Source organism: Anomalospiza imberbis, chromosome 2, assembly GCF_031753505.1.
Source record: "Anomalospiza imberbis isolate Cuckoo-Finch-1a 21T00152 chromosome 2, ASM3175350v1, whole genome shotgun sequence".
Taxonomy (NCBI): domain Eukaryota; kingdom Metazoa; phylum Chordata; class Aves; order Passeriformes; family Viduidae; genus Anomalospiza; species Anomalospiza imberbis.
Window position 1 is genome coordinate 31,651,364 of NC_089682.1, and position 19,863 is coordinate 31,671,226.

The window sequence follows — 19,863 nt, forward strand, 5'->3', positions numbered from 1 at the left end:
AATTTAGATGTGAAGAATGAACAGGCCCGAAGGGACAACGCAGCAGCTGCTTGGGAGCCGGGATCCAATGAGTTGCCTTCACTTGAGGATGGGAATCAAGGGAGCTCTGCTCCCTAAAGTTCCTCTCCAAATTTTGCTTTTATGGCTAAATTCTCCTCTATTTTCCTTTTATTTTTCTTCTGAATGAGGGAATAAGCTGCTCTTTTCAGCTGTGGGTTGTCACCATCAGCTGGAATTTGGCTCTTGGGGTTTCCAGACTTGACGCCTCATCTCTGTTGGAGTTCCCTGAGAGGTGTGTATTGCTCTGGGGCTGTATTCTGCACCCTCCTTCATATAAAATGAAATAAAGCAAAGTGAAATGAAATGAAATGAAATGAAATGAAATGAAATAGAATGAAATAAAAATAAATTAAATTAAACAGAACTAAATTAAATGAAACAAGATAAAATAAAGGTCAATAAAATATAAAATAATAACTGGTCCAGTGGAAGGTGTTTCTGCCCATGGCATGGGATGGAACTGGATGATCCATAAGAGTCCCTTCCAACCCAAACTATTCTGGAATTCCATGAGACTCAACTGCCTTCAGGTCCTGCAATCAGAAAGGAGAAATCAAGGGATAAAGGCTCAGCCTAAGCTGGACTCCAATTATGCTGTGAAAACAAGTATTTTGATAAAATATACAACACTTAGACACTTATACTATTGACTTTTTGATAATGTTTATTTCACATCCTTTTTCTCCCCTATTATCAGGACTATTATTAAGATGTGGAAGAGCCAAGGGCAGCTACAAGAGGCAGCTCCATCAGGATTTATCATCTCAGATGCAAAATCCTCCAGGATTCACACTGAACCTGCAGCACTCCATGAGTCAGGCTTCAGGGAATCTGTGGTCAAACAGATAAAACATAATTATTCATGGAAGAATACAAGCAAACAGTGGGAAAACAACTGCATCATAAGGGAGGATGATACATCTGCATGTAGGCCTGGTACCTAAAATGATTCTCAGTCCTGCATGCAGAAGTCTGGGCATGATTTTTTAAAAACCTGGGCTAGTGGAAGGTGTCCTTGCCCATGGCAGGGGGGTGGAACTGGATGAGCTTTAAGGTCCCTTTCAGCCCAAACCATTCCATGATTCCATAATTCTATGATTCCCTGAAGGGCTGCACACGCAGATCCCATCCCCTTGCAGCCCTAAAAGGGAGATGAATTTTTTTTTTCACAGCATCTGCTGCTGCACCAGGTCTCACCAAATATTTCAAGTTTCCCAGGGAGAAAGAGTTAGGACTAATTAGCAGCACTAAATAAACTAATAGCTGGAGGGGGAAGCAGAATTCAAGTTGCATTTTAGTTTTAAAGGTGGTTAAAGCATCTTTAAAGGCAAGGGGTCATTTTCTGGGAGCTGGAGCAAAGCAGCTCATCAATAATGAAGGAGCCAGCGATGGAGCTGTGGCAGCAACGCTGGAGCACTTGGGAAAATGCAATTATGGGAATTGCCTGATGCTCTGCAAACTGCCCCAGTAATTTGCTTAAGGGAAACAGCCAAATGCACGTTAATATTTCAAAGATTTCATTGCAGCAGAACTAATAAGCAAAGGCCAGGAATTTCAGTGCTGGGGAGGGGGGTTAAAACCCCAAAAGTACTTCTGATCTAGGGTGTTTAATTCACACCCAGCAAAACATGACAGGGCTGGAGCATCACTTCTGCCTCCTGGGCTCTCTGCATCTGCAATGCTCAAGAGTTCAGCTTTGTTTTATTTTATTTTCCTCTGGTTAAAACCAACCCTGTGCAAAGGCTCGTGTCTGGGTGCTCTGCTTCCCAGAGTGCTGCCCTTGGGTCACACCAGGATCTGGGATTCTCCAACAAGGGATTCTCCAGCCGCTGTCAGGGGCTGATGCTCCCTCATGTGCTTCAGCTCAAGTCCAGCTCTTGCTGCCCAGCTTTGTTAGGGTAGCCTGGAAAGTACTGGGGGGAAGGGGATGGCTGCTTTGTGCCAGGGAGAACCCCCGATTTCCACCAGCTGTGTCCTGCACCTCAATCCCGGTGTGTGGATCCTGCACTGGATCGTGCCTTGGAGGGCACTGCACCCCTCTGGGCACCTCCCTGCACCCCTGAGCACCCCAACAGCATCTAGACCAGTACCCATGCACCCCCTTTCACTGCCCCATGCACAGCCTGCACCCCTTGTGCAAACCCCAAACCCTTCGTGTGCCGTCTTGTGCACCCCCTACACAGCCTTGCATCCTCATTGTGCCCCACCGTGCACCCCATACACATCCCATTGTGCACACCCCTGCACACCCCATAACCCCTACACACATCCCATTGTGCACACCCCATAACCCTACACATACCCCTATTGTGCACACCCCATACACATCCCATTGTGCACACTCCAGCACACCCCATAACCCCCTTGCACACCCCTATTGTGCACACCCCATACACACCCCTATTATGCACACCCCTGCACACCCCATAACCCCCACACACATCCCATTGTGCACACCCCTGCACACCCCATAACCCCCACACACATCCCATTGTGCACACCCCTACACACCCCATAACCCCCACACACATCCCATTGTGCACACCCCTGCACACCCCATAACCCCCATACACACCCTGCTGTGCACACCCCTGCACACCCCATTGTGCACAGCCCTGCACACCCCATAACCCCCACACATACCCCTATTGTGCACACCCCATACACATCCCATTGTGCACACCCCATACATACCCCATTGTGCACACCCCTGCACACCCCATAACCCCCCATACACACCCCATTGTGCACACCCCATAACCCCCACACACACCCCTATTGTGCACACTCCATACACACCCCATTGTGCACACCCCATAACCCCCACACATACCCCTATTGTACACACTCCATACACACCCCATTGTGCACACCCCATAACCCCCACACACACCCCTATTGCGCACACTCCATACACACCCCATTGTGCACACCCCTTAACCCCCATACACACCCCGCTGTGCACACCCCTGCGCACCCCAAACCCCAAACCCCATACTGTGCCCCCACTGTGCCCCCATGGCGCCCCCTCCCCTCCGGCCGCCGCCCCGGTGGCGCCCCCCTGCGGCCGCCGCGCGGCCCCGCACGCCCCGCGCGCGCCGGGGGTGTTCCCGCCCCGCCCCTGCCCATGGCGGCCGCCGGGGGCGGCGCAGGCCCCGGGGGCGGCCGCTGGGGGGCGCGCGCGGCCGCCGTGCGCCTCTCGCTGCGTCGGGTTTGTTGTTTTTTTTTTTTTTCTATTTTTTTCCCTCTTTCCTTCCTCCTTTTATTTCTCCCCCACCACGTCTTCCCCCGAAGTCTCTCCCCGCTCTCCCTCCGCCGCCTCCTTTCCCTCGCCGCTGCCCAGCACCGGGACGCTGCTCCGCTGGCCGTAAGGAAGAGGCGGCCTCCCCCCGCCATCCCTCCCTCCCTCCCTTCCTTCCCCGCTCCTCCCGCCGACCGGGACTCGCCCCGAACCGGGAGGGAGACGGTCGCTACCCGCTCCTCCTCCTGCTGCTGCTCCTCCTCCTGCAGCGGGGGCCGCATCCTGCTGCCGGGGGGGAGGGAATTGATGTGGATACCCAGCGCAGCACCACCACCACCATGCAGCCGCCGCCGAGGAAGGTGGGACCCCCGCCCGGCGCAGGGGGGCCGTGCGCGGAGGGGCCGGGGGGCGGCTGCGGCTTGGGGTGGGGTGGCTTTGGGCTGCGGGGGGATGCGGGGGTCCGAGGCCGCGGGGAGGGGGGCGCAGGGTGGGCTGTGAGGCGGGGGAGGCTGCGGGAAGGTTGGGAGAGGGAGCGCAAGTGTTGGGAAGGGAGCGGGGGGGTTGCAGCGGCGAGTTGGGGGCCGGGGCGGCTTTGGCGAGGGTGGCCCTGCAAGGTGGGTCGTGGGGAGATGTCGTGGGGGGGGACCGGGCACGGTGGGGTGGGATGGGTTGGGAGTGAGCTCCGGAGGTGGGACAGGGCAGGGATGGGGACGCGCTGGTGAGGATGGAGGGGCAGCGGGGACCCCCTCTCCGGCGGAGGCTCTCCAGAAGGGAGACGGAGGGCAGGGAGGGGGTGAGCGCCCGCGGAGGGCTCGGCTGCACGGAGGCGTGGAGGTCGTGCTGCCTGTGGGGTTGCTCCCGGGGGAATTTTGGGGGCTCATATGGTGCGTTGGTGCCAGCAGCGAGGGGTTGGTTGCCTTGGGGAAGGAGGTCACGTCTGGAGTTGATCCAGGGACGCAGACTGTCCTGGCGTGTGCCGGGAGCAGCCGGGAGCAGGCGGAATTGTGCAGCGTTCTCACACACGTTCCCACGTGCGATGGGGAACAACCTGCAGATGCGCCGGGGAGGCTCCTCGGTGACCCTGCGGTCCGTGGGAATGTGGGGTGCTGCCCGGCGAGGGGACTGGTGTGGGAGCGGAGGCAAGCGGGAGTGGAAATTTGGGATAAAGGCTGTGCCCGCTGTGGCTTGTCTGGCTAGGCAGGTTGGTATCTGGGAGACCTGAGCTGCCTTGAGCTGCTCCGGGGTGTTTTCTGGGCACGTTCTGGGGGTTTGTGCGGAATGGCCGGGCCGTGGGGAGAAGGCAGAGCTGGAGAGGATGGAGAGGCTGCTCCTGTGCGGGCAGGGGTTCCGTGGGGCTGAGACCTGTGCCTGTTCCATGTCTGCGCTCCTGCCCGCTTTGGGATGCTCTGGCTGTGATGGTTTGCAGCCCCATGGAGATTTTCGGTGTGGCACTGTGGGATTTCTCCGTGGGGAGGGGAGATTGCCCAGTTCTGCACCTGGCAAAGCCCTGCAACAGTGGCCAGGAGAGGAGGGAACACGAACAGGATTCCCTTGTCATGCCCAGAGCTCCCCACTAGACCTGGCAGGCAGCTGCAGTGAAGGTCTCTCATTCCTGCCTCCCAGCCTCTTATTTTAGGAGCAGACTCTGATTTTGTCAAACAAAACCAATTTATTTTCAATTAGTTCAATTTCAGTTTATTTATTTTACGTGTGTGTCGTTCTTTGCCTGTACTATTTCATTTTGAGATTATTTCCATTACTTGGCTTGTGTTGTGTGGATTTATTTATTTTGAGTTGGGCTTTTTTTTATATACAGATAAAACCAAAAATGCTGAAAGTTCACGTTAAAAATAGACATTTTTTCTGCTTAAAGTCAGAGGCATACATGTGATTTATTTTTCTGGTGTCGTGTGAAAAACTTGTCTTTATGTGATGTTGTGATTAAAGGGTGCTTGTTGCTGGGGCATGGTTTTCAGAATTAAAATAGAGAAGCTGATGAGATCCAGGATTTTTTTTTCCCCTGGCTAGTGAAGAAGAGAGAGATGGGTGCCCTCTTCCTCTGTGAATTTCTCATCCCTCTGCAGTAACAGTTTGGCATTTCTGTACTCATGAATTCAAAATGTGTTCAGAGATATTGGTGATCATTTTTTAGTGGATAATAATGTGGATTCCCTGCAATCACTAGAGGGCTTAAATACCAAGACCTCTTGTTTAATGAAAAACAAGAACAAAACAATTCCAAGGTTCCCTTCCAAAACCAAGTCCTAACACCTGCGCCATTGGTGCTCCTTGCCAGTTACCAAGCAGGTTCCCAAAGTATTGGAATTTTGGCTGTGCAGGATGACAAGGGTCAAAGGAAAACTACAACAGTACTAAAAATGTAAAGCCAACCTTCTGAAGCCTTTCCCAGTTTGTTTGTTTGTTTTTCTGATGAAATGTGACTTAAACTACAGAAAATATGAGTGGTCCTTGGGTCGGTTTGTTTGTTTTCCTAATGAAATGTGACTTAAACTACAGAAAATATAAGTGGTCCTTGGGCTTGTTTGTTTGTTTTCTTGTTGAAATGTGACTTGAACTGCAGAAAATATAAGCGGTCCTTGGGTTTGTTTGGTTTTTTTGTAGGTGAAAGTTACACAAGAGCTGAAAAACATTCAGGTTGAGCAGATGACAAAACTTCAGGCCAAGCATCAGGCAGAATGTGACCTACTGGAAGATATCAGGTAAGGCTACAGAAAATGTTACCAAAATTCCTTTAAGGTCCAGTTTTTGGAAGAACATTTGAGTTACAAAATTCAGGAACTGACGATGGAATTTCCTCTTTGGATTTCCTGCTTTTAGGCTGTTAAAGTTTTGACACAGCTGGAAATTATAACTGGAGCTAACACAATGCAAACCCTTTTTTTCTTCTCTTCAATGGGGGAAATGTTAAAAGAAACTCACAAACAACATCCAAAAAGCATTGGTCTTTACAGCAATATTTATTTACATAATATACTGAGACTTTGATTTACCAGTTGTAAAAGGCTGCTAAAATTACTAAAATATTTTAAAGCCACTGATGATGGTTTATGTCTCTCTAGAGATGACTTTGAAAAGCACTTTCAAGCAGATTGCATTTTTTACCAGAAAGTTACAAGATATTTGCATTTATAATTTAAAACTCTGCATGGTTCAAAACAATAGAGAAAATCCACACAGCATCCGTTGTGGGGGTTTCATTATTCCTTTTGCCTTATGTGATTTGCTTCTCCTGAAATTAAAGGTTTGCTTTTAACAAAATATGGTGGGAGTGGGTACCTGGCATTTTATGGAGGATTAATGATTCCATTTCCTGTAAAATATTCAGCAAAAGTCCATTGCTGCCCTGCTCTTTTTGGCAGTGGGTAGTCCACATGTTAATTATTTAAATGAGATTTCCTGCTTGATGCTTGTATATTAAATGCAAGTGTTTGTCTTTGACAGATGAAGTTCTGTTTGTCTCACTATCAGCGTCCTTCATAAATCAGAATGTCAAGGCCGGAGCCTTTTCTCCCCCTTGTTTTTTTGGGTGCTGAAACACTTTTTTTTCTCTATGGGAAAGATCACAGCATTTATTTCCTCAGATTAAGATAATTCTGGGGAGTGTGCAACACGCAAATGCTGAGTAATAAGTAACAGACTGATCCAAGGAATTTTCCCCCCTTAGATGGAAACTTATTTTTAGAGCATCTAGGCTGGCTACTGCTGCTCTAGCCCAGGTTTTGTGAGCACTTGCTATTTTTCAGGAGCTTATGATCACTTCAGTCTGTATTTGCTGTAAGATGTCATAAGCCTGTGGATACAAACCCAGGAAAACGTGAAAATGCCAGCTTAAAATATCTTCCTTTAATGTAATTGAATTTCTGCAGTTAATTAAATTTCTGAATTTTAATGTTGGGGATTAGGAAGCTGGGTTAATGTGTTCAGTTCACTCCCATGGTCACTGAGTATGTTCAGCGCTCTGCTTGTAGAATTGCTGCGTGGATTTACAGATGAAACATTCTTTCAGTGTGGGGTGATGAAATGGGGTATGACAGCTCAGTGGTGTCAGTGATTTGTTCAAATATCAGAGAAGAGAATCAGAACCAGGGAGTTTGGGGTTAATTTGCTGAACAAGCCCTGATCTTGGCATGTGATGCAGAGGCCTTTGGATTGGGAAGGGGGAAACCTTTGGGGCCTCCGTGGTGTTGGTCAGGTTGTGACGCTCCTGGGGGAATTCGGGTGTCAACCTCGCCCCAATATCCCCTGTCATTTATGGCTGGATTCAGGATATGCAGCCACCGTGGTTCCAGAGCGTTCCAGAAAGCTGGAACCACACACAGGATCTTTTTGCCTCTGGAAGGAAGGTTTGTTTTTATAGAAAGCACCCTGCTGTTGTCCCAAAGTATGGAATTTGAGCAGAGTGCCATTTGTTTATCAAGACTCAGAAGAGTTTGGGTCCTTTGGTAGCATTTTTGAAGCTTTTGGGCGCTGCAGGAGCACATATTTGTGCTCAAAATTCCAGAAACTGAAGTGCTGCAGTGGCAACAGGAAACACTGAATCGGGGCTTGCAAACCAGTGATTAAAAATGCGTGTTTGAAAAAGTTACTTTATTGTGAATAATTGCTTCGTTTGTTGGCACATAAATGCAAGCATTCAAATCACATTTTTTGTATCACTTCGGTTGGGTTTTATATGCAACTAAAGAGAAGTGATAGGAGGAAAAGATCAGAAAGTTCTCCAGCAGAATACATCTATTGTCTGGTGTATTAGCAGATGATTTTTGGCAGCCTACCAGCCCATAAAGCATGCTTGCAGTACCAGCAGCTTTGATATCTTTATGCAAAACTGGGGATTCTTGGTCAGGGTTGAGGTATATGTATGTAACTACCCTTTTTTTTTTTTTTGATGGTTTTTGACACTATGTAAAATTTTAGTATTTATTTTAAAAAATAACCGAATGTCCATTTTAGTCTTAACAAACTGTTGTTCCTTTGTGGAAGCTCAGTACCACTAAAGCTGAAGTCTCTTTGACGAGACTCTAATAAAGAATGTGTTTGAAATGTGTTAACAAATAGATTTAAAAATACATTTTTGTTTTTATAATCTCTGGCTCTTCGTGTTACATTTCTTCATGCTCAATGACTGGGGAATTTGGGTAACAAGTGATTCAGGATGCTTTTAGGGTCTTTTGGCTTACTTTGAGGCATGACATGTGTTTATCTTCTGTAGCTCACTAAAGCTATCTCATGCCTTCGTGTGGGAGATCTGTGTTGGCATTACCATAAAAAAGGATGTCTTTCTGCCACTGGGATGGAGAAAAAGGTTTTTTTCCTTGACAGGTAAATGTATGTAGGTTTTGTTGCTGTGATCCAGAAGCTCTTCAACATTTACGGCAAGGAGTCCTTCACTCCATCCACACTGGCTGCTTTTAGGCAGTGAATTATTTTTTTTTTTTTTGCTGGGCTGTGAATAGCTGAATTTATCAGAGGTGTTAGCAACATTCATGTATTTTATTTTGGTTTTAAGATTGCCTTATTTGCCTGATGGTAATAAGTCACAGCCAGGGTCTGCAAATGCTCTTGTTTTGCTGGGACAGAGGGATGTTTTCCTTTTGTATGTGTACCAGTGCCTGCAGAATTGTAAAGAACTCTGTATGATTCACATTTTAATTCAACTTGGCATTTCTGTGAGGTATTTATGTGCTACAGACTTTATAAACTCATTAAGTGATAATTGCTTTACATTAGACATTGGGTCATGCTTTTTCAAAGGCTTGGGGTCTGCTTTTCCAAGGCACTTGTTATGCCTTTTCAGGTTTTGCTGAGGTATCCTAAAATGTCCTTTTTAAAACTTCTTCACATTTGTGTTTTGCTAGAGAGAATGAAGTTGTGTTTATGTGTCTGTTTCAACTTTAGTCTGGGCTAAAGACCTAGGGCCAGGTCTGCTGGCCCAACTAATTCTGCTGCAGCGCAGGGTGGGCAAGTTCTGTGGATCAGGGAGCTCACCCACCTGAAATCAAACCTGCCCTGGGTTTTCTCCCAGATTTTTTGATAAATCCAGTCCCTGGTCCAGTGTGGCAGGAGAGGGAGGAGGAATGATGAGTACCTGAGGGAGGAGAGGGAAAGCAAAGCTGCTCAACAGCAGCCCAGGTTCACACGGGTTTAAAGTCACAGTGTAAGCCCAGCCTGATGGCCCTGTAGAAGGCACAGCTGCTGCTTTGGGAGTTACAGCTCTGGAAAATTCACCTCATTTAAGTCTTAACTCATTTTGGCTGTCTGGATGTGTTGATCTACGTTGCTTCATCCTTTTAAGTCATTTGAAATTAGATGTAAAGATTGCCTGATTTCTGGCTGAGAAGGAGTAACAATACAGTCCTTTCATTTGTTGGCTCCTGAATTTAGTTTTTTCAGGGGTTTTTTTGCATTCATAGTGTAAAAGGAATTGCCAAAAAAACAGGCTCACAATCTACTTGTGCAACTGATAGAGATGTGAATCTTTGTACAAATACTTCCTTCTGTTTGCTTCCCTCTTCTGTCCTTGTGGTTTCTGCCTCCTGACAGCAAACACCTCCATGTTCTTTTTGATAGAGCTGCATTTCTCTGTGTTACTCACCTTTATTCTGCTGCTGCCTTGCCTTTGTGGGGTCCCTTCCAGCTCAGAATATTCTGTGATTTTCTGTCTTCCACCCTCTCCTCCAAAGCTCTGCCTTCTGACAATTCCTTCTCCCTTCCAATTTGTCAACTTATTTTTTTTTCTTATTTTCCTCCCAGGTGCTTCATCTCCTCCCTTTCTTTATCCAGTTCTGACCTTGTGAATTTTAATTAGTTCTCTATTCCTGAGATTCTTCCCTATTTAATGTGCAGCAGAGCCACTGAAGATGTGTTAAGCCAAGTGGGGGAGATCTTGTGGCTCTTCCTTACCAATGTGAGCCCTTCCCTGTGTTGGATGCTGTTGCTGGGCTGTCCCTCCTGCAGGCTGTGAGGGAAGCAGTAATTCCAGGGCAGGATTTGTCTTTCTGTGCCCAGGATGAGGACAGAGAACTCCTTCGATGCCTCAGCCTGTCATAACAAGCCAGAGCGTGCAGCACAGATATTTAAAAAAAGAAAGTAAAAGTATGAATGGATTTACATCTGTAGCCAGCCAGTTCCTGCTCGTTTTAACATGTCATTTTCTCTGCTCAATTATGCTCCGTGGAAGCTTTTGCTGTTGGATACACTTTGTACTCCCTGGTGGAATTTGTGCTCCTGGAATCTGGCTGGCTGTGTTGGCAGGTTCCTGATAAGGTTTATGGCAGCTGGGGCTGAATCTGGAATAGAGACCAGCAGCAGTTCCAGTTTTAAATACAGCAAATCTACACCATCCCTTAAAAGATTCTGTGTTAGGGAAGAGCCTTGTGGAGCTGTGCAAGGAGGAGCAGATGGAGAAAAAACCTGTTAAATAATATGTATTTACATGTGTGTGTAGCCATATGTATTAGAATTCCGTAAGAGATTCTGAATAATTTTGAGAAATCTCTGCTTTGCTTTTCCTGCCCCCAGGCACGGTGGTGGTGAGGAGTTTACCTTTCTTCCTGTTCTCTCCGGTCTCCAGCTGCAGGGAATGCAATTTATTTGGATATTCCTGAACCTGGGCTTCAGAGCATGTTTGCCTCTGGCTAATGGGTATCTGATAAAGACCTTTTTAAAAAAATGTGTCTATCCAGAGTAGGTCCATCTCTTTTTTCCCTTTATCCTGCTGAGAAATGTGTCCTTCCTTTTTCCCTCAAGGTCATTCCCTGCATTCAGCAGATGCAATTCTTGCCTCTGGTGTTTGGGGCTTTATTTCAGTAGGAGCAGAGTGATTTGCTGTGCTTACAGGTTCTGAAATCTGCAACCTGCCAAAGTGGAAAGCAGCAGAAAAATCAGAAGAATTCCCCAAAACAATGTGCAAAATGTTATTTTTTTCTGGGTTTGACTCACACTTGAGGCTTTCCTTTGTGTGACTGGAATATTTATTTCTTTAAAACTTCCAATTTTCTTACGAGCTGATGACATTTCTTTCCTCCTGGGTTGATCTTTCTCACCACTAGTGATTATTGTGACTTTATTTTGTACTTTCAGTTTTTTTCCCAGGCTCTGCTAATTTGTTGAGGACGCACAATTCTTTGCTGTAACACTAAATAAGCAGAAATTTCAGAACTTTTGAGAAAAGATAGTGCAGTTACTTCTGAATAATATTCCATATAAAGATACCACAGAATCTGTGGTCTGGGCACGTTACCTATAATTAGGCAGGGCTTTAATGAGATGCTCACATTCTTGACGGAATTAAAATCTGGTGATGTTTTGACTGGAACTGTTTGAGGGAAGCTTGGAATGTACTTTAAAAAAAGCTGTTGCCTACTGGGTGTGGAAATCCAAGTTCTGAGCAAAAAAAGAAGAGTTTTAGTATAAACATGGCCACAGTGTAATGATTCAGGCCTGTCTTGGCACAGTGGAATTGAGAAATGGACCACATTCCTTCTTTTTTTTTTCATCCCTGACAGACAAAAATTAATGGATCCCCTGTTTTAGTATTTCTGGGTACCTTTCAACTGATGAAAGTTAAATAATCAAAAGATTTTTTTGTTTGCTTTTTTATAGCAGAATAGGGTAAAAAAAGCCCTACAAACCATTTCTCACATCAGAGTGAAAATTCTTTTTTTTCCCCCATTTTTTTTCTCTGAGGTTTGCATTTGAATGAGCTTTTTTTGTCTTAAAGCAGTTCCAACACACACTCTGGAAGTCTGATTTTTAAGGACTTCCAGGAGACCCTGGGCTTGTTCTGTTAAGCTGTGGCTTTAGTGTGAGTTTGTCTTCCAAGACATAACAAGAGGATTTGGGTTCTGAGTACAACAACTCCTTGCCAAAAGTTGCATTTTCACTTTTGACTTCTGCCCTGTTTTTTAAGAACGAACTCTTTGGTTTGCAGAAAGTCGTGTGGGTTTGATTTTTTTTTTCCCTGAATTTTATCCGAGCATGGCTTTTCCTGGACCTAACTCTTGTTTTTCACCACGATGTTACTTGGCAGAGCTCTGGGAATCCAGCAGCTGCCATGAAGTCCTGTAGAGTTGCCTTTCGTACATATTTTTATGGGGACAATTGCAATGTGTATTAAAATATATGGCAGAGGGTGATTCTAAAGGAATAACAATTTATTCTTTTGATCCACTTGATCAAACTCAAGGTGCTCCTTAGGTTTTCTTTCTTCTCCGTCACATCACTTCCTTGGTGAAGGCTTTCCCTCTAGGCTTTTCATCCCAGCTCTTATTGAAACCTCTGTCTAAGGGGAGCTGAAGGCTTTGGGGACATCCCACAAACGTCAGGATGAGCTGTGTTGGAGAGAGGAAGAGCATCCTTCCCATTCCAGGCACAATCAGGGTGACCTGGCCTGATTTCCTATGGTGGTGTGTTGTCCCAGAGTCATGGAATATCCTGATGGAAATGGGCCCATCAGGATCATCCAGTCCAACTCCTGGCTCTGCACAAACACCCAAAATCCCCCCTGTGCCTGAGAGCATTGTCCAAAGGCTTCCTGAAGTCAGCCTTGGTGCTGTCACCATTCCCATGGGAGCCTGCTCAGTGCCTGACCACCCTGGGGGAAGAGCCTTTCCCCAGTACCCAGCCTCGACCTTTTGTTCTGTTTAGTTTGGTGCCAAAATGTTTATTTTGCAGGTTTTGCTGCCTTTGCCAGTATCCCATCAGGATACTTCAGAAACCTTGTGCCTTGTCCATTCCAGCATCCTGAAAAATGATGGGAATGGGATTACCACATCCTACACCATGTAAATTTTCCTTGTAGGGGAGGCAGAGGTAAAAAGAGAGGTTGTGGGTTTGTTTTGTTGTTTTTTTTTTTTTCCAGAAAAGGGCTGATGTTCCATGGTTATCTTAGCTGCAGAGAACTTGGTGTCCTTACTTTTCTTTTCATTCCCAGTTGGTCCTTGAGATCAGCCTCTTCTGCTCCCAGTGAGCTTTTGGCCCAACTAATATCTTATCTTACATGTGGTGAATTTCGTTTTCTGATTAATATGCATCTGATTTTTAAACTTTTTTGTTTTGCTTCCTAAAATCATTGACCTTGTTTAATCATCTTGATTGCTTTTTGCATATGAAAGCACACAGAAAAGATGTTCTGCATTTATACTTTTAAAAACTGGCAGTTGAAAAAAGGCTAAAACCTTATCAAACCCAAGCTGCTCTGGTCAAATGTTTGCAGTATAATCTGGTTTATAATGGCTCAATGTGGTGCTTTTCTGACTGGTTTTTTTATAGTAGGTTTTAAAATTTTAATAACATTTTTCCTAAATGCACGGTAGGAATATTTTAAGTTGGGGGCTTGTTATTGACTTTAGGCTTGTACGTGTTGGGTTGTGTTTATTTATGGAGTAAATGCAATATTTCCAATTAAAAGTTGAGGAAAGAGAGGGAAAGTATGGAATTAATGGTTGTAAGTCTTGGGTTATGTTATTTAGGAAGCAAATGGAATATTTCCAATTGAAACTTGAGAGAAGAGAGTAACTACAAAAATAATCTATTGAAATCTAGCCTTTTTTTTTTCCTGTGTGCTACTGTAAGCATGGAGATTCCATTCTCAGACTCTTAAAATTATTCCTAACCTTCGGAGCCATTCCTTCCAAGAGCCTTTGGAGTTATTTTAGGCGTTCCTTTCTTTGTGCCACTGTGAGAACAGTTTGGGCCAATCCCCAGTGGCTCTGAGAAGGTTGTTCACACACTCCTCTCTCCTCCTGCGCCAGCTCCACCAAACATCCTTTTAATGAGACAGACAAAACACGCTGGTGTCTAATTTTATGAGCAGAGCTCAGCCATGCAGAAGATTTGGAAGATTTATGGTGGTAAAGCCACTCAGTGTAGTTATTTCTAGCCAGATGCAAGCCAACGTTCACGGGGAAAATGTTGGCACTTATGGCCATGTTGAAATACATACAATCCTGAGTGTAAATAAGATTTTTTGCTGTTTTCTGTTTGCATTTTTGAAAGAGAAAAAAAAAAAAAAAGGGAGGAGGCAAAAAACTGAGCAAGCCACAATTTTTCTTAAGGGTATGATACTCCAAGATGAGCTCAGGTCAGAAGTGCCTTTAAAGATCTTTGAATTATAAGAATGAAACGTAGATTTGTGGAATGGTTTTGGGTGGGAGGGGGATGTTAAAACTCATCCATTCCTACCCCCTGCCTTGGGCAGGGACACCTCCCACTGTCCCAGCTTGCTCCCAGCTCCATCCAACCTGGCCTTGGACACTTCCACGGGTCCAGGGGCAGCCACAGCTGCTCTGGGCACCCTGTGCCAGGGCCTCCCCACCCTCCCAGGGAGAAATTCCCCCCAATATCACATTTAATCCTTCCCTCTGGATGGCCCCGTCCTTCTGTTGTGTCCACTGTGCTGCTCAGCTTGGCGTTGTCTGCAGACTGGAAATTTGAGAAATCACTTAACTGTGTAAAAGGTGGAATTACTTTGCTCTTATTTCAGGGTTTGAGAGCGACAGAGATGAGGGGCTGAAGTTCTTGAAAAATGAAGTAAAATTGACCCCTATTTTTCAGTCTTTCAGCAGGGAGTAAAATAGTTGTAATCTCTTGACATAATTGGGAATTTCTGTCTTGAAACATTGCCATGTGTTGGCTGCTGAATTTCTGTTAATGTTTGACCTGAAAAGCACTGCCTTCCCATCCTAAGGCCAGGCAGAGGCAGAAAAGACAGGCTAGATTGCCTTGGGAATGAAAAAGAATATTCAGAAAAGCAGTAATAGGCAGTGTTACGGTGTCTGGATTTCTTGCAGCTGCTTTTCATAGTCCTGGTGTGTTCCCAGCCTGGTTTTAGCCTGTTTTATCTCTAAATGTACTTTGCCATTTTCAGCTGTGTTGCCACTGGTGAGAAAGGGAGTAGATGGCAGTGGCTTCCCATGTTATTTTAATGTGCTTGTTGTTTATGAAGTTTTCTTTCATGTTAATTGATTTTGTGTGATTGTTTCTAATTATCTCTCCATGATCTGAGCTGGCTGAGTAAGAGGACAAGTACATATCACTGCCTAGTAACACCTAATTAAGAAAGAGGTCCTGCTTTTGAATTTTCTCTTTTGTCTTCTCATTCTTCCTCTGTTCTTCTCAACTCTGTTGAGCCAGAGTTGTGTGAAGAGAGACAGGACAGAGAACGACTGGAGAGAATCCAAGAGAGGCTGCAGGGATGATGAGGGACAGGAGCACCTCACTTCTGGGGAAGGGCTGAGGGAACTGGGCTGTTCAGCCTCAAGAACAGACAGCTGAGAGAGCATCTGATCAATACATACGAGTATTTTCAGGCCCGGTGCCAAGGGGATGGGGCCAGACTCTTTACAGTGACAGGACAAGGGGCAACGGGCACAAACAGGAATGCAGGAAGTTCCCCTTAAATATGAGGAAAAAAACTGCTGTGAGATGACAGAGCACATGGAAGAGGCTGCTCAGAGAGGTTCTGCAGTCTCCTTCCCTGGGCTTATTCCAAACTGCCTTGGGTGAACCTGCTTTGGCATGGGGCTTGGACTGGGGTGTCTGCAGAGGTCACTTCCATTCCATGCTTGTGTGATTTGGTGAGATTAAGAGAGGACCATCACAAGGGTGGGGTTTTGTTTGACAAGAGTCACAGCAAAGCACAAATATTTGAATTTCAGTAACTTTATTGGACCAACTCCTGTGGCATGGGTTTAAGGTGGTAAACTTAAGATACTTCACTGTACCAACAATACCAGGATGCTGTTTAAAAGTAGATTTGCCTCCAGGGCACACCTCAAAAAGCTGTCTCATCCAACCCTCCAAGGCAAAGGGATCCTGGATGAAGTTAACCTCACATTTGTGTCTTGAAAACCTCCACAACGGGGACTCTATGCATCTCTTGGGAGATTGTTCCAGAGGGTAATGCCCTCTTTCTAAAATGTGGGAATTTGGGAGCAAAAGATTCAAGGCTCATGATTTGATATCCTGTGGATCTCTGAGCAATCTCATCTCTTCTTTGCCGTTAACATCGGTTCTCTGTAGTATTAGTGAACATTAGTATTTTTGGAGTACTTGTACAACTAGTGTCTTTGGGATTGTTACTGGGAGTTGCAGCTATTCCTTCTATCCCACATTTCACTCCCAGTAAGAGAAAAGAGACGAGAGAAAAGTAATTTCTGGAGTTGCAGTAAGACTGGTTTGTACCTCCTTAGCTCTTCTCTGTGTGTTTCAAATCAAAGCAAAAGCTCAGAATTGTAACAGTGTGGGAGGTGTTGAGTCTCTCGAATCACTATAAATAGTGGCGGACTTGGGAAAGCTTGGGTAGTGCACTAGTTCTCTTTGGGAATCTCATTTTTTTTCCCCCCGTGATGTACAGGCTACCAGGGGAGCATCTGCCTAAAACCTTCTGATTTGGCTGAATGTATGCAGAGCATGAATGATGTGCATTATGTTTAAATAGGTTAAAAGTGCAAACAAACTTTTTCTAGACGTTGTTAGTCCATATTTGTATTAATTGATGTGAAAGCAGATTGTAGTTAATTGCTATGAGCTAATCAGCTGTGTAGAAAACAAAGCAGGCCCTATATTCTAGCTTTTCTAAGCATTTGGAGCTTAGGCTTTTCTGCTGAGGAGGTGAAGGTAATCTTTGTGATTACAGGAATTTTTCATTTGGAAATATGCAGAATTTTGATTATAGTATCCAAAGAGTGGTTGGTGTTGCAGTCTGCCTGTTTTTGGTAAAAAGTAGCTGAACTCGATCCTTAATGACTGAGGAGCTGAATCTTCTGACTGTTGGACATTTGGTCCTCGAGAAATAGTTCTAAAAACCTGTGTGAAGACTTTGATCGTCCTCTAAAGTGTCACTGATAAAAATGTCCTTTAATTCTCTGTCTGCACGTGCTTTCCTGTGCGCTTCCTCTTCTTTCGGTAAGAGCCTGCTCTCTTCCTCTCCATCCCAACAAAGAGCAGTGCAAGGAGGAGCGAAGGCACATTTCTTTTCCCTGAAGCCAAGCGTGGCCGTGTTGTTGTTCCCGATTTCCTGGGGAGACTTGCACTTGTGACTTGCGTGTCCCGCAGCCAAGGTTCGCGGTTCCTGCGGGGCTCTGCGGTGCTGCAGGAATGCGGCCGCACGGCGCTCTTTGTTCCCGGCTTTGGGCTGGTGTTTGGAACACCCCGGGCCTGGCTTATGAAGTGCCTCGAGCTTTGATCTGCCCTGAGAAGTTCCTTTGAGTTGGTGGGGGTGCTTTGATGTTCTCTGCTCGCTGGCTGCCAGGTCCTTCTGGTGGAGGTGCAGTGCAGAGCTGTTGTCCAGTTAAGAACCAAGACCTCATCTCTCCAAGCATCCAAACACTTCTTTACTCTCAGGGAGCAAATGGTTCTCTCTGCTGGAGGAGTTTGCCCGTTAAGTAGTTGTGTTTTGTTTTGGTTTTTTTCTGTTGTGTGGTTTTTTTTTTTTTTTTTTTTTTTTTTTTTTTTTGTTGTTGTTCTAAATTTAGCAGTTAGCTCGATGCTGTGCTTGAGGAGGGCTGGGCTCTTTTGTTGACACAGCTCAGTGGATGTTTGAAATGCCTTTTGCCTTCTCTGCACCCAGCTGTGCCGCTGAACTGGCAGTATGGGAAAGGCTGGGAGAATTGGGATTGTTCAGCCTGTAAAAGAGAAGATTCAGGGCAGCCTAATTACCACTTCCAGGACTTGAAAGGAGCCCGTAAGGAAGATGGAGAGGGACTTGAGACAAGGACATGGAATGCCAGGACAGGGGCCATGACTTCTGGCTGCTGAAGAGCAGGGGTAGTTGGGTTTTGGGAGGCAAGTTCTTCCCTGGGAGGGTGGGGAGGACCTAGCACAGGTTCCCCGAGAAGCTGTGGCTGCTCCTGGAAGTGTCCAAGGCCAGGTTGGATTGGGCTTGGAGCAAGCTGGGACAGTGGGAGTTGTCCCTGCTCATGGCAGGGGGTGGCACTAATGATCTTTCAAGTCCCCTCCCTCCTAAACCATGCTGGGAGTCTGTGATTCTGTGACAAACCTTTATTAACAGCCCTGTTCTGGTTATACTGGAACTCAGGAAAAGTGATTTTAACTGCATTGGACTCCAAACTCTGTTTGGAGCAGGCAGTGGTGCTGCAGCTAGTAAGCAAGATCAATATTCTTGTCAGTGGCAAGAAGACAGGATGACTTGACCCATTTCAGATATCTTTTCCATATCCTTTTTTGGTTGGCAATAGACTGAAATTTCTCCTTTTGGGAGAAAGCTTATAAGGAGTATTTGTGTTCAAGGAATGACTGGACATGGCACTCGGTGGTGGCAAGGCAGTGATCAGTCAAAACTTGGGCTCAGTGATCTCAGAGGTCTTTTCCAACCTAAATGATTCTGATATATATCTGCAGATGGACTTTAGAAATTGTGCCACATGTTTTCAGTGTGCTGTTACATTTTACTGACTTAAAAAATAACAGTACATCTACTGTACTCTTCTAAAACAGGGTGATTCTGCTTTGAGGAAAAAACCCATTATAGTAATTATTATTACCTGTAGAATCCATTAAAATACAGAATTTTACTTACGTCAGTGTTAGTGACAATGAAACCTTGTGAAGGGCATCATTTAAAATTGAAATGCTCATATTAAGACTGTAGGAAAAGAAAGGAGAGAAGTCTTTGTAATAAACCTGGGTGGCGCTGTCAAGATTCCTAAAATGTGACAGATGAGTAAAGTAAGAATTCCAAGGTGGTTGTTGCCTGCTACAAAACCTTTTGCAGGTCCAGGATGAAATAAGAAGCATGAATGATGAAATGTGTCTCTGCTTCTTGCTGTTAAGCAAATGGGGATCAAAGAAACTCCTCATATTCCTGTTTTCTAAAAGCTCCTGGTAGACAGTCTGAATTATAACATCCTTGGTTGTTTTTTTGGGTTTGTTTTTTTTTTTTTTTTTTTTTTTTTTTTTTTTATGAATGGGAAATGCCTTGGATGTGATGAATCAGGTTTGGGGAAGCTATAGAAAAATACCCTTGTATTTGTCTAAATTGTATCTCTCCCTAATGTTTGTTTAGTTTCCCATTTTAAAACAAAAACTCATTAGTGATAATTTTAAATACACTTAACCTCTGAAACCAATCCTTGTCTTTGTTGTGAATGTTAATGCTATAAAGAGGGCACACTTTTATTTTGAAAAGGGTGATTGAGATGCTCACACCAGCAGCTTTCTGGTGGTTCTTTTTTGTTTTCTTTTTTCATTCTACTGAAGGAAAAACTATTGTTTTAGCATTGTTTTGTGTCTGGGTGTCATGTTCCTCTGATCACATGCTGGTCTGCTAATACTTCTCTGAGACAAATTGCTGAAAACATTGGCTACGTTTTAGGTTGCAGGAATTCTCTATATATAGTGACAGAATTGATTTTTTTGGCTCTGTTGCTAGTGGCAACTCATCCTAATCCCAAACTGTACAGTAATGTGATTTATGGGGAGTACATTGCTTGCTAGTGAATGCTGTCTGGAATTTTTGTCTCTGTGCATTGCTACAGGGGCACTGTTCAGGCACAAGGTAAAGATATTTCATGGTAATCATA

At 45.1% G+C, this 19,863-nt stretch overlaps 1 protein-coding gene and 1 long non-coding RNA gene across 6 annotated transcripts in view; one reads left to right on the forward strand and one right to left on the reverse strand.

Annotated features, from left to right (window-relative positions):
* Window positions 1-704: 704 nt before the first annotated feature.
* LOC137468589 (uncharacterized) lies at window positions 705-3,655 on the reverse strand. 2 transcript variants are annotated; one of them, XR_010996034.1, is made up of 2 exons: window positions 3,514-3,655; window positions 705-891 (listed from the first exon to the last, which is right to left on the reverse strand). It is a non-coding gene; the product is annotated as an uncharacterized lncRNA (long non-coding RNA). The 2 variants fall into 2 exon arrangements; XR_010996035.1 differs by having other exon boundaries at window positions 3,507-3,649.
* FCHSD2 (FCH and double SH3 domains 2) overlaps window positions 3,525-19,863 on the forward strand; it is a 119,840-nt gene continuing 103,501 nt past the window's right edge. For 2 of the 4 annotated variants that reach the window (XM_068180414.1, XM_068180415.1), the window contains exons 1-2: window positions 3,525-3,660; window positions 5,924-6,021. In XM_068180414.1, coding sequence (XP_068036515.1) covers window positions 3,640-3,660; window positions 5,924-6,021 — 119 coding nt within the window. In that variant the 5' untranslated portion in view covers window positions 3,525-3,639. Of the gene's footprint in view, window positions 3,661-4,365; window positions 4,503-5,923; window positions 6,022-19,863 lie in introns of those variants that run through there. The other 2 variants (XM_068180412.1, XM_068180413.1) reach the window with 1 other exon arrangement.